General features: G+C 34.9%; 1 protein-coding gene across 5 annotated transcripts in view; it reads left to right on the forward strand.

Annotated features, from left to right (window-relative positions):
• DENND1B (DENN domain containing 1B) overlaps positions 1–14,818 on the forward strand; it is a 167,175-nt gene that overhangs the window by 109,562 nt on the left and 42,795 nt on the right. For all 5 annotated transcript variants that reach the window (XM_055815046.1, XM_055815047.1, XM_055815043.1 and 2 more), the window contains 3 exons: positions 694–739; positions 2,285–2,386; positions 9,325–9,450. In XM_055815046.1, coding sequence (XP_055671021.1) covers positions 694–739; positions 2,285–2,386; positions 9,325–9,450 — 274 coding nt within the window. The remainder of the gene's footprint in view (positions 1–693; positions 740–2,284; positions 2,387–9,324; positions 9,451–14,818) is intronic.

The raw sequence follows: 14,818 nt of genomic DNA on the forward strand, positions 1-14,818 counted from the left end.
GATACACTCACTAGAGGAAGAAACAGAAGATCATAGGGAACTGTGATAAATTAGCTTGACAAATTCAGTTTCTTGCTTTTGTATGGCAGGAGGTCTCACTCCAGAGGCTTTGTGTGGATATTTGTTTTATTTTGACAATATAGTTCCTTGTCTTATTCGAATTAGAAATGAGTAGTTTAATATCTTGAGTTAAATAGGGTATTATGCAGCTTCCAAACACCCCCCAAGGAAGGGTTTCGAAAGCAAATGCAGAACCAAAACTGGCGTTAGTGATATTTGCGTAGCAGTGTGGTGATGTTAACTGGTACCATATTCTCCAGAAAGGCGTTTTAAACCCACTGTAGTTCTAGACAGACCACTTTTGAAACAGGCACTGTTAGCTCTGCCATACAGTATGGTTGGTTAGTGAAAGTAGGTATGGCACGCCGCTTAGCGAGCTGGGCATGCCTTCCTGCTCATACTTTATTTAGGAACAGTGTCCTTTATTTTGTGGTCGTCATTACTGCAGAGTTAAAAAAAAAAAAAAGTATCCCTGTGTAGTAAAAATTTCAGTGGCAACTGTGTTCATTTAATACAGGCTTCAACAGAAAATGTTAACTAGTTAACTGTATGCATTTAGGTATTTTTTTTGTTCCACAAATGTTGTGGTAGTTGGTATTTAAAACTTGATCTCTTCCACTTTTTTTAATTCAGTGCACCGATGCCTTATCTAATTGGTGTCCACTTAAGCTTAATAGAGGTAAGTTTACTAAACACTTCTGTGTACTGATAAGCATGAGGGGTGTGTGTGTGCGCGCCATAAATGGTAACTTTAATGGAAATGCTTCAGAAATGATCCCTGGTTTTTAGCATACAGAATTACAAAATTTCAGCTTCAGATACTTTACAAAGTGAAAAAATGTCACTCTCTGAAATCTTACTTTTGAAGTGTTTTATGGAGAGATGTGGGTTCTACATCATGATTTGTTTCTGTGTCTATTTAATAGCACAATGATAGTTTTTTTTCCTACCTTTTTTAGTGGTTCAGCAACAGATTTTTCCCAATAATAAGAACAGTTAAAATTTATTTTGGAGTCACCATCAATCAGAATTCAACATCATTCCAGTCTGCCAGATAATTTATGTTCCTGTCCCTCTGGAAATCTGAGTCTAACATTCATGCCATAACGTTCAGCACTACTAATTTAGAAATGACTGGTTTTTTGCCAAAAAAACCAAGAGGTAGCCATTCCAGATTTGGACATACAACAAAACAATAGAACTCTCCTGAGTGGTAAGTAATAGCTGGGTCATAAGTAGCTTTGCCTCTCTCTGTGACTGTTTGATGACACCACTAAGCCTATGTGTGTAGTCTGATTATCATGCAGAGTAGATAATTGATTTGGGAACTTTATTTGATTTTACACTTCTGCTGAAGCAGTTTCTAGGGATCAGTTCACATTTGTTAAACTGATGAGGTAGGTTCTCCCCCCGTCTGAGCCACTAGCACTTAGTTTCTGAAGCCTCCTGTCATGTATACTTCTTAATGCCAGGCATAGCCTTCTGTTATCTCAAATCAGGTTCATATAACCTGCATACATTGATTGTAATATCTCGACTAGGATCTTTTTCCTTATTCTATCAGAAAATCATTGAACAGAAAGGCTTGCTTTGCAAAAGAAGTCACTCAATTCCTTCTGGAATTATTTCCTCGACTGTCCTATTAAGTATTATTGTAGGAACATAGAGAAAAAGGGTTCGATCATTTTTTCCTGAAAGGAACAAGTTGTTTAATTCTTAGCTACTGGTCAAGTCCATTGATGAAAGATTGTTTCATCCATTCTGCTATAATGCTAGTAGACATCACGTGCCTGGGACTTACATAAATCTGCAAATACTTTCTTAGTTTTCTCTGGTTTTCATCTGATTATATGATTAACATGCTATCTGATTTTCACAAATGTGAGGGAATGAAATGTTGTTATAAGATATGCATAATTCCAATATATTTAATTAAGTTTTGTGTGAATCTTACTTTTCAAGAGTTCATTTCTTGAATATATATGCTTGTATTTCAGAGATTACTAATATAAGCTTACTGTTTGATGAAGAGGAAGTGTTTTTAAAAGCCAGTCTGAATCTGGCATCTAATTTACAAATCCTACATCTAAAGCTCAAAATGTTGCCTTGCCATTACTGTCTTTTGTAATATCATCTTTTGTAATCTAGCACATTATAATATAAATGTGCTTCAGGAGGATACTATAGTAAAATGCTTTTCCACTAATTTTTTTCCCCTCTTAAGAGAGTAAAAAATAGATCACTGGAGGATGTGGTTTTGCTGAATGTTGACACAAACACTCTAGAAACCCCTTTTAATGACCTGAACAACCTACCTGGTGAAGTGGTAAGTCTTACAGATATTTCGTTCTTTCTTTCTTATATAAATGCGTGAATTACTAGTAGTTATTTTGCCTGGTTTTGCTAACTGTTATAAAAGGAATAAGGGGGTGAAGAGCACCAAGTGTAGACCCCTATATTTGAGATTTTTACCTTTTTGACAGTTGAGGAGATGTTGAATGGTACATCATATCTCTTATTGTAAAAGTAGGATCATAATTATAAAGCTAGCTGCATTCATTAGGCATAGCCGCTCTAAACGCAAGAGTCTCTTCATCTCATCTTAATCATTATATTACAAAGTAGGCATTTCTGTCTGCCTAGTGGCATGTCTTGCAAAAGAACGAGAGAGTTTTTGAAGGCAAAAAGAAGAAGGGGGCCAATTATCGGCTTCTGCTTCCCTGCCACCTGCCAGCGCTTTCCTTTTAATTAATGATCTGATGGCACTGGTCAATATAATAAGAAATGCTTGTACAGTTGGGGTCAGAAAATTCAGGCTTTGATCTTCTTCAACTTTCTGAAACATTTATTTGTTTTCTCTAAATTATTTCAGTTTTATTTTAATCTCTTCTATCCTGCTGAGGGCTGCGTGAATGAAAACCTATACTGTTTGTCATTTGCTTTGGCAGAGCAAAGACTGCTTACTTAGAATTCTATTTGTAAATTAAACTGCAAACCCAGTTTGTCATAAAAGACGTCTGATCCTTTTGAAATGACGAAAACTGTCTTTTGTCTGTAAAGGATGATAAATTAAGTGCCAGTTCTTTCTGGACTTTGATCTTGCAAAGGGTGTCCCACCCCTCCTCCCCTCCCCCCCCCCCCCCTTTTTTTTTTCCTTCTTATTGCCTATAGGGGAACATACTCTATATCATTTTAAATAGTCACAAAATTCATTTACCTTGTTCTTCCCAATAGAGCTCTAAAAGAATATAATTGTGAAACCACTGTTCTGGTTGTTTAGTGATAGAAGCTCAAGCTATCACAAATGGTTGCCAGAACAAAGAGTTTTACATCAAAATGTGAAATAAAGTTACATTTTCTGAAATTATAAATCATGATAACAAATTGTCTTAAAGTAAGGCACTGTAGTGACATGCTACGTCTTTTGGTTTTGTTGGTAGTTTGTATGTATTTGGTACAATAGAAGTCAAACTCTTGATGATTATATTAATGTTGATTCCCTTTGATTTTAATGATGCTAAAATCTACACTTCTTATAAATCATCTGCTCAGTGTTTCTTTTGACTCAGTATTAACTATAGTTCAGAAATGCAAAAGACTATATAACAACTATTCTGACATTTTGTGATTTTATGTTGGTGTATGAAAATGTATATACACACATATACGCAGTTATATACAATAATTTTGACTGTGTTGTTCAAGTGTATAACAAGGTAATAAAAACTGAGTATTTTTCTGGTGTGTCAGTAATTTTAACTGACCTTGCATTCAGTGAATAAGGTTGAGGTTATAATGTCGTGGAGATATATACCTCTTGTCAAATAATAGCTAGATGTAGAATTGAGAATTAGGTGTCATCTTCCATAAGATACTGGAGTTGTAGCTGGAGGTCCTTTGAACAGTAAAAATGGGTATTTGTGCAATGAGAGGGACTTCTATATTTTTACAGATGCATATCAAAATGATCTCTAAATGAGTAGGCTAGCGTGAAGAAAATAGGGATACAGATCTTCATACTTTCAGAAGTATATTCTCCCCCAGGATATATGCGTGTTACTATTATTGATGTCAATGAAGGTTATCCAAGTGTACAGACTATGTGGTAGACTTAAAATGTTTCGTTCTGTATCTAATACAGAACAAACCCCCCAACAGACTGTGTTCTATGCAATATACACTTGCAGAATTTGAGGATTTTATAATGAAACTTTATTTGTATATTCCCATTTCTTTCTCTACTTCAATCTGTAAAACACCTTAATTAACACAATTTAATGGAAAACATACACAGTTGTAGTTGGAAAACCTGGAAACAAACATCCATGTTTGCTTCATGAAATGACAAAATGTTTGTTCTTTTGCGTTCATAAGGGGCAGTGCAACTGCTAACATCTCGGTTAAAAAGTATAAGATGTAGGAGTGTAGAGTCAAAATGGTAAGTTGACTTAAAACATAATCAAATGTCAAAGATACATATGTGAAGCATTTTAACGTACATAAATAAACCTCATAAGCATACATACAAAGGTATTAAAATTTCTGATGAAAAAATATAATGACTACCTCTGAAAGGTGTTAAAATAGGATGAAGAAATGAAAATACTGAAGAAGCTCTAGTCTTACTATCCCTTTCAGAAATTGATTCCAGGTTGGTTAACAGCCTAACAAAATAAATGCAGTATTTTCAAAGCGTTTTCTAAAACTGTTTCTTGTGTCCAAAAGGAAATTGAGTAATTATTTTCTTGATCAATAAGCCTGATGATGTCCTCACAGCACAGGTATTTAATAGTTTACTCATGTATAAGTAGTATGCCTATTAAAATGCTCTGATTGTGAATTTTTTAATGATAAATTTAAGCTTGAAAAAACATTATTATATGGCATTGTCTAATAAACTGTATAATAAATTAACTGAGATTTAAAGGCATTTTAAACTCATTCACTTAAGCATTTAAATTATAGTTACAGGCTAGATGACTTTCTATGCATGTGAACTCTATTATTCTGTCAGACTGACCAGTGGTCTTGACTGTGCAAAGGTCAGTGGTCACAGTTGTCCTGAATTACCAGTCCTTTTTTCATGTGGACCCTCTGCTGCGTTGCATGCTGTAATCTTCTTAATGGCTTCATTCCAATATTCACACATAATATTTTAGATTTATTGACTGTTAGAAATACTACCATGCCAGTAGCAGTTCCGCTACTCCTAAGGTATTCAAAATTGGAAAAATAAATCAGTGCAAGACTTTCAGGAATCCTTTGTTTTCTTAGAGGGGGGAAAATCCCTCTTTTTCCTGTCTTCTGACAAGAACACTTGTTTTTAAATTTCATCATTTCACTGTGAATTTGTCTATTATTTTTTAATTAAAAAAAAAAAAAGAAAGGGAAAATAAGTAGCTACTTCTGTGGAAGTAAATGTCCTAATACAATAATACTCAATCACCACTTTAATAATGTAAAATATTAGAAAAAGAATATTTGTGGTGTATATAAATTAGCAGAGACCATAGGCACAAATTTGTAAACTTTGGGCTTGATCCTACCATACCCATTTGCAGTTAACTGACAAAAAGGCTACTCCTCTGCTCAAATCTGAATGCTTTCAGAAAAAGCTTGGAGAACTGAGGGCATCACTTTCAGCAACCCAGTCTTACTGACTTCTCCATAGACTAGACCAGAACTTTTATAAATATGATCTTCAGAAAACAAGAGGCTTTATGAGTTTTGAGCATTTTCTGTGGTTGTTAAATACTGTTAACTATAAAATCTACAGAGCTGTTGAAAGATGCGTGGCTTTGGTAGCATGTCGTGCCTACGCACTATGATGCAATGCGGAATCTAAATGGGTTTTTAAAGTTTTAGTTTTAGATTCCTAAAGTCACAGGATTTTAGCACTGTAAACTTGAGCGTATGAACATTACTGTTCTAAAAGTAATATTTGAAAAGTAGGCTGTCATTCATGTAGAAAATTAAAATTACTTTATAAAGCAATTACTGAGTGTGCAAAGTATTTCTGAAAATACAATGGTTAATAGTATAAAGCAGTTATGGTCAACATGTAACAGTGCAACTAAAAAGATTTTTTGTAAAATTTAACTATCATAATTTACTATGTTTTCCCATCAGAAAATAACCAAAAATATTACTAATGTATTTTTAGAAACTCAGAGCAGTCCACAGTGTTTGCAGTGTTATGAGGCAGCTATTTATTTTGAATAAATCCTTAGAGTTGAGATTCTGTTGAACCTTGATATAGTTTTAGAAGCTAGAATGTGAGGTTGAAAACTACAACTAGTTTTGAAAACATTTGCATTTAAGTAGTTGTCTTTGTCTAAATGAGTATTTGTGATTAAATGCTGGAGGGCTATCTGAGATGCCCAAATCCTCTGTGTGTAGATAATATGTGTAAGCCTGTTCAATAACAGTATTGATTTAATTCATATCAGATTCCATTTTGTTGTGAAGTTTTTGTTTTATGTCTCTTCTCTGCTATATTCTTTCACTTTCTTGCTGTTGACAGTGGGCTTGCTTTTAGAGTGACAACATCTGATGGGGAGCACGAAAAAATGGTTGAAAGTATAACAACTGTCACTGATAGCAGAGAAATACCTGCATATTTTTATTTTTCAGAGATCTGATTGTCATTGGGAACCCCAGTGCACAGTTCTGCATTTCTCAGGCAACAAATATTTTGAATACTTCTATATGTGCTCAAATTTATATGTGTGATTAAGATTTTGAGGAGCAAAGGCTTTGATTAATAGTTACATGATATTATAAATTTATTTTTTAACGTGATATGCAGTTCTATTTTTCTGCCTACACAGACATTGAAGCTATATTAGTCATGCTTTTTTTCGGATCAGATAGTTTTATTTTAGGAATCTTAGAAAGGACATAGGCTGACTGTTTTAAAAAAGTGACACTTAGCTTTAATGACCAACACAATATGTTTCTACATTTTAGATACTTGATTACCTATGAAAGCAAAATTACATATCACTGTCATGACTTTCTAAATCCCTGAAAAACAATTCTGTTGATTTAAACCTTCTTAAAGCTCTGATTGCTCTTCACTGGTAATGTTTAGCAATCCAATGAAGTCACCTTCCTATGAGAAGCTGTTGCTAGGAAAAGATAAAACAGTTTGCTTCTAATATAAATTAATCATACCATTTCTGAAATGGATCACTCGAGTCTTCCAGAAATAAATGTTAACAACATTCTGAACCCTGTGGTTTGTTTGTTTGCAGTTCTTTATTTTTAAACTTTGTAAAAGGCAATTTCTGCTTAAGACATGGAAAGAAGTGTAGAGAAGGTTTGGCATTTTTTTCATACATGGGTGGATGGATAAAAGCATACATAAGGAAAAGATTTTGATAAACGTGCTGCTTTTTTTTTTTTTTTTTTTGGCTTGATGCCAAAACTGTATATTTTCTTTGAAATTTTAAGATCTATTAATCATGTTACCCAAAGAGGTCTCACAGTTCCTTGGTTTTGGATTCATGGATCTAAGCAATCACAGTCCTGCTGTGCACCAAGTCCTTCTGAGCAGTCAAAAAAACCCAAAACCCAATGCAATCCTCCCCCCTCAACAAAACAAAAAACCAAAAAGCCTCAAAACAAAAAAACCCAAAACCAAGAGATTCATTTATTTTTTCAACCTTGAACTGCTTAACTGATTTTTGTGCTCAGACTTGTACTTTTTTTTTTCTTTTCTTTTGAGGTATAAGGAAGAAACATAAATGAGCCTTGGTGTATGCTTTCCATGGGCTAAACGAATCAGGCGCTAAACTTTTATCTAGATCTATGGAGCTTGAATATAAATTGAAAAGATCACAGCTATGGGGAAAAGACCTATACTGTAAAGGCCTTTCTGCATAGATTATGAACATCATAACTCAATAATTTTTTTTTCCAAAACTATAGTTATAATTGGACCCAATGGGGGTCTCTCTCTTTGATCAGATCACAGTAACTGTGACTTTACACTGGAAAATGTCACTACTGTGAAGGTTTATCACCTGTAGAGCTGGTCTTTTCTCTGATGCCATGTTCAGTTCTCATTAGCATTATTCAAAGTTTAGTTGTTAATTAGGGTGACACTTCAATTACAATCATCATCTACCAGAGCAGTCAGGACTGCTTGCATAAAGAAAAATATATTAATTCTTGCATATATTTCAAAAATGAATGAAAGCTGTTTTGGTGATGGGTTGTGTTTATAATGTTCTGTTTAAAGAGTAACTCTGAATGTTACTTTGTATAGTATTTAGTGATTTAAATATTGCTTTATTGGGTGGTTTGCAATACAAAGGGATGCAGAAACATGTATTCTGTGTGATTGCAGTTGACTGACTTCTCCAGATGACTGTCAAGATGAGAATTAGGAGATTATAGACTATAATAGGGTGTAATTCCACACATCTTTAAAGAATACTGTAATAATTCCAGAATTATATGATTTTTTTCTCCAAAGTATCTCCAAGTAAGGATCATCACAATTAAGAGTTCTCGCTTTCCAGGTTCTATATAAACACTGATTGCCATTTCCACATAAAAAAAAGACAAAACTCCTTAAAAAAATGGTTGAGCACTAAAACATGAATGGTGTGGGTTTTGGGTTTTTTTGTTGTTTGTTTGTTTTTTTTTTAATTACAGATGCCTCCTAAGTATTCTTATTTTTTCCCTTTCACATGTTGTATTTTCAAGGACAGTTCTAAAGGCAATGTAGCACTGAATTTACATGGACTTTTCTCAGCTGTTTGACAGTGGTAGCAGGTATTCCCATGGTGCATGAGAAATGATGTAAGATAGTAATTTGACTTAAAAATCCCTAAAACTGAATAGTAAGTGACCATTAAGAATCCTTAAAAATCAACCTTCGTAGCATAAATAAAAAGATATCTAACTGTCTTAATTCAAAACAAGTAGGTACATGTTATGATTGAAAAAAAAATCTGCAGAAAAGTGGCTCACATGCATTTTGCTGTAAAATAATTAAGCTTATTTATGTCAAGAGGCCTTGGGAAAAAAAAGAGAGCATAAACCAATTTACATTAGCACTGTACCATCATCCCCTGCTTTCATTTCAATTAACAGACCAGCAGGTGCCCTTTGCAGTTAAAAAGATAAGCTATCAAGGAGGAGGATGAATTTTTGGCTGACCTGTAGACACCATGGTTTGCCTGCTGATTGGGTTCATACCTCACTCTACCAATTTCTGAGGTGTTAATTTAACTGTTCCTTTCTGTCATGCAGGTCTCGGCCTTGAAAAATAAACTGAAAAAACAGTCTACAGCTACGGGTGATGGAGTAGCCAAGGCCTTTCTTCGGGCACAGGCAGCACTGTTTGGATCCTACAGGGATGCACTAAGATACAAACCAGTAAGGCTCCTTCTTTAATACTTTTTTTCTTTAATTTCTAAGAGCGCGGTCTCATTCTTTGCAAGGAAAATATGAAATGTTTTATCCCAATCTGAAACATTTCAAAGAAAATGTTCTAAATCTTATTCTGTCCAAAGGTACGTGGGCAGTTTAGAAGACACTTATGGCTTTGAGTTGTACTGAAAAATAAATGCTCATTCAAAGTCAGCTATTTTCTTGTTTCTAGCACTCTTATAATCTGTTTTGTACAAAATCAGGTTGTATTAATGAAACTAATTACACACAGTTCTCCTGGTTTAATGTGATGAGGAACTGAAGAGTGTGTGCCTTCCAGTCTCCATCATTTTTCACTGTACCAGTCTGGAGACTTTACTGTGTTTGAGGCCAGAAGCTTTTTATTTCCTAGCAGAAGCCAGATGAGCGTCAAACATGCATCTCTTCTATTACAACTTATCTTGATTCCACTGAGAAGTTAGGAGAAATGAAAACCCATTTCATCCCATCAGTACTTCAGAATTTGTTTTTCTGATGTTTTGCTGGTACTCCGTGGATTGATGCATTATGGGCTTTCATCCTTCCTGGTTTATGAGGGTGGTACATATTGAGCCTATTAGAGATAAAATAATTTATCAGAAACAACTGGGAGATTTATTCATCTGTCAGTCCAGATCCTTTTCCTGTGATATTTGTAAACTACTGATAGTTCCATTTGATCAAATGCATTGAGATGACATTGGCTGAATCAGATTCTGAGGATAGTGTTTGGTGGTCTGATGGATTCAGATAAATATTGAGATTTGATAGGAGAAATGCATCCTCGCTTGAGGTGCCAAGTTTGTAAAACTGGTGGGTGTGTGGGTGCATGGGTGGATTTTGGGGGCAAGGAGGGGGTGCGTTCTGTTGTTGGGTAAGGAACTATGTGGTATTTCTTGATGGAAATGGATAGGATGGTTATTAATTCCAGAAGAAGCCTTTTCCTGGAGGAAACATTAAAATACAGTATGGCACAGTCTTCCTTCTATCCAAGCGGTTTTCTCACAGGTATTCTATTTTGCCGTGAACATTTTACACATGAGTTGTCTGTGCTACTGGTGGCCATTGTTACTGGGATGAAAAGTTACACATGCAGAGATGAAGTAATGTTTAAGGGTTTAGTTGAAGTATTTGTGTTTAGCGATGATTATAGTTTTCTTGTGGTATGGAAAGTGAATTTGTGTACTATATTTAAATGACTATACCTGTTTTCAAAGTTGCTAGAGTTCAACACAGTACTAGCTTCGTTAAAACAAGTATTTCAACAATACAGTTGTCATTTGTTCCATAGTGGCATTACCTGACACTGCTTCAGGAGGAGTCACCTAATTTGTCCCTTAGTCTAAAGGTGGACACACTGGTCCGTGTCAACTCATGGCAGCTTGCAGTAAGAGCGTTAAGTCAAAAAATGTCTTAATCTACATTCGATACATGCAAACAGAATGATGTCAGTCTGGTTCGTGTCCTTACCTCTGTCTGATGAGAAGTAGGCTCCAGTCAGCCTTTGGTTTGGTAGGTTTGTTGAACTGAATGTGCAAGTTCTATAGCATTCTGGTTAGCTCATTTCTGTTGAAATGAGCTCTCCTTTTAACTGATTTCTGTTTTATTTCAGTTTATCTGTTGGCATGACTGAAAGATCTACATTTGCACTGTATTGGAAGTAGTGCCCATGCATCATTTCAACTGGCAAACATTTGTCAAAGTGACCTTTGCAGTCTTCCTTTCTGCATTATTTTATTTGCCTTTTTTTTTTTTTTTTTTTTTTTTGGCTCCAGTGCCTGCATATAAGAGAGGGTATTTATGAAACCATTGTGGCCTGATGGTTTGTTTTTTTAAAGACACGTTATTTCAGAATATCTTAACAGACAGAAGTCTGCTGGCAAATACTAGTATATCTTGGATTTGCATCAACTTGTCCAAAGACAAAGCATATTTAAAAGAAGTGTAACTGTTATTTTTGAGCTATGCTCACATAATTTTATCTAACTTAGTGTTTTACAGATTTTTTTCTGTGATAGAGAATATTATTAGAGGCTGAATTTGCTCTGGATTGGTAGAAGCTAAGAGGAGTTGTTCCATGATTTTTCAGCTCATTTTACGTGTGCCTTTTGAACTCATTTTAATGCATTGTGAATTGGGAAGTTAAAAAATCAAATCACATTTGACTCTATTAGGACCATTTGTCAGGAGTCTCAAAACTTGTGAGCTGTTATTGCAAAGGAAATAATGACCCTTTGTTTTGGAATCTGTGGCGATAGATATAATAAGGAAATGTAAACCATAAATATGGACTTTATATGCATTCTTTCAGGAGCTCAAGCAGTATTCATGTAGAAAATTTGTAGGGGGTATACTTAAATGAGAATATTTTCTACATAGATTTGAAATACTTGTGCTATAAATAAGCTTGTCATATTTTCAGAATCAAGAACTGAGTGGTTTTGGGGTACCATTTTTAGGATCGCAAACATCCTGATGAAAAATAATATAATGTATTTGGATAGTTATTGCTTGCTTGTATATTGAAAATATGTTTAAGTGAACTATTTTCCTTGCAACAGTGTGTTCTGTATGATTTTAACTTGAAACATGAAACAACTGTCATTAATATTCACTTTGAGTAAAGAACAGCTTTAATAGTGTCTGTACTCATCCAACACTTCTCTTCACTCCAAACGCTGTTCATCACACCGAACACTCATTCTGTACAACTGTTTGTTTTCAGCATAGGACAGATTCTCCTCAGTGTAGCAATATGTCTTGAACAAACGCCTAGCAATTATTGAAAAAAAATGATTGGTGAAAGGGAGAATAGGAAGCTTCAGGGGTCTTGAAAGCAGTTCACAGGACTCCAAGAGACCATATGGAAAATTTGACTACTCTAATACAGGCAGGAAATATGACATGTAATAGATTAAGGTGATCAGATTTTTTTGTGTAGTACTTGATAATAAAAAACTTAATCCAGTAAAACTTTCCAAGAAAAGTGGAAATAGTTGTTTTTCCTGATTCAATCATAATGCTGAATTAAAGAAATACGTCAGATTGATATAACTGTCAAAATTATTTTTGTAATATCCTACACTTTAAATTAGCAAATACTGCATAATAGGAGTGGATCAGCAGAGTGAAATGGGACAGTTGGTGCTGAGGACCTGACATCCATGCAGTGGGCATATCTAGCTTTATTATGGTTCTTATTTTAGTCTGGTATTGAATGCTGAACACCCATCACTAGTAGGAGCTCATTTTCTGCTTTAGTTTAATCCAGAAGGAATCCAGTTCATGCATGGTAGGTGGGGATGATTGAAATAATTGTGTCGGTGTCATTTGATAAGTGACGGAAAAATAATTCAGAACAAAATATCATCAGTGGAACTGTGAATTATAATGTTTTTCTATATCATTCACATAGAGGACTGCAGTCCGTTTTGAGAAGCTGGGTGAGATGCTCTGACAGGGGAATGTGCACAGACTTTGCGCGGGGTTCTCCAGCAGTGGCAGTGAGGCCGTTCAAACCGTTTTGCTATAAGGAGCCCTGGAATATAGGAAGGCAAGTGGTCAGGGCACGGTTGTACGCACCTAGCCAGCAGCTGCAGTGTGAGCCGTTACGCGATCTGCAACATCAGTGATCACACATAGTGCTGATCACAAGGGTCTAACCCTGCTAAGGCACTGCAGCGATCAGGGTGCTCTGAGATAAATGCTTCTAGCATCATGTAAATGCCTATACCAATCCAAATTGTGTTTACTTTGGATGGTCATAACTTAGCCTTGAACCTTTTGTTGCTCCTATTTTCTTTAGATAGTCTAGCATTTGGGAATTTGTCAGGTTCTGTGTTACAGAATTGCATTCATAGTGGGGAGTTAGATACAAAGATTAAATTGTGCAGTTTGTGTCATTTACTTTACACATTCTTCATGGGTAATTTTTAGGCATCTTCCCTTATATCAGAAAAGAACTATGCCAGTCAAATGTTTTAATAACTCTGTGATGTCTAGGGAAAATGGGCCTTACACGTGTACTTGTGCAAACCTTGCAGATGAAATCAAAGACTAGTAGATTTTTTTCCATTAATCCTATACAGTATGATCAGTTAATAAAACACTATATGATGTAAAGAATTCTTAGAAGGCCATATTCCCAGTCTATGTCCTGCGAGGGAGAGGTAGATAACAGAACAAGGAAGGAGCAGAAAATTAAGGAATATAAAAGTATTCACTATGATAGAGATTAATTTTGATGTCATCAGGAAAATAAAGCAGAGAAGAAAAAGTTATTTGGTCCTAAGCAGCAAACATCAGGAGGCATTACAGCTGTGATATTTGTATGTTTTATTTTTCAAAAACAAAAAAAGTAATTCATCATGGCAGGACACATACATTTCAAATTTAAATGTATTTCAAATAAATTCTCACACTTTTTGACATCTGTTAAATGATTATGGAATATAAGTCACAGTAACTTATTTTCTGCCTTTGAAAAATTGCTTTTTCTTTAAGCATTAGCTAACAAAAGATTAAGTCATCGGAAAAAAAATCACCTCTTTTGGGGAAAAAGTCTTCAAAGCTCTTGATGTTAAAACAAAAGAAATAAACCCAAGATAGCTTTGTTTTAAATTATGGTGGTTGTAACATCACTCATTAGAAATTAAGAAATGAAGAGCAAAGGCTAATGGCTTGTTCTGGAATGCTGAGCAGTAGGAGTTCATGGTCTCATCAGTACACCAGGGATGCTGAGATAACTTCCAGCTTGAAGATAGCACAACCTGTCAGACCCCGCTCTAATTGAAGGCTAACTGGAGTGCTTTGGGCCAATATTGACACTGTTTTAAGTAGTGACGTCTGCTCTCCGACAGATGCAGGTACTGTATTCAATATGTGATAAAACAAAATAATACAATTAAATATTATATTAGGGAAAAGAAAGATATTTTAAGATTCAGAATGCACTTCAGTTACTTGAGAATGTGTAAGTAATGTTTGCTTATAACTGAGTTTCAAAATGAAACCTTTTGGGGACAGGTATCTCTTGAAAAGGGCATTGACTTGTTTACCTTTTGCCCCTAAAAATTACAGGAGATTACAGAAACAGAGAAGGAGTAATGAAATGCCAGAACATCATTTGTGTTTTAATCCAGAACTACCCTGTGTAATATTTGTTAAGACTATTTATTATGACTTCCATAAGAAATTTATTTCCATGGTGAAAACCATATTGTTTAATTTGTCTTAAGGACCGTAGTAGTCCTTTATTGAGTATAGATGTTGTATTAATAGGAGTTGTTGTAGGGTTTAATTCTGACTGTAAGAAATATCAGCGCATCTGAATCTT

Source organism: Falco peregrinus, chromosome 10 (genome assembly GCF_023634155.1).
Source record: "Falco peregrinus isolate bFalPer1 chromosome 10, bFalPer1.pri, whole genome shotgun sequence".
Lineage (NCBI taxonomy): Eukaryota > Metazoa > Chordata > Aves > Falconiformes > Falconidae > Falco > Falco peregrinus.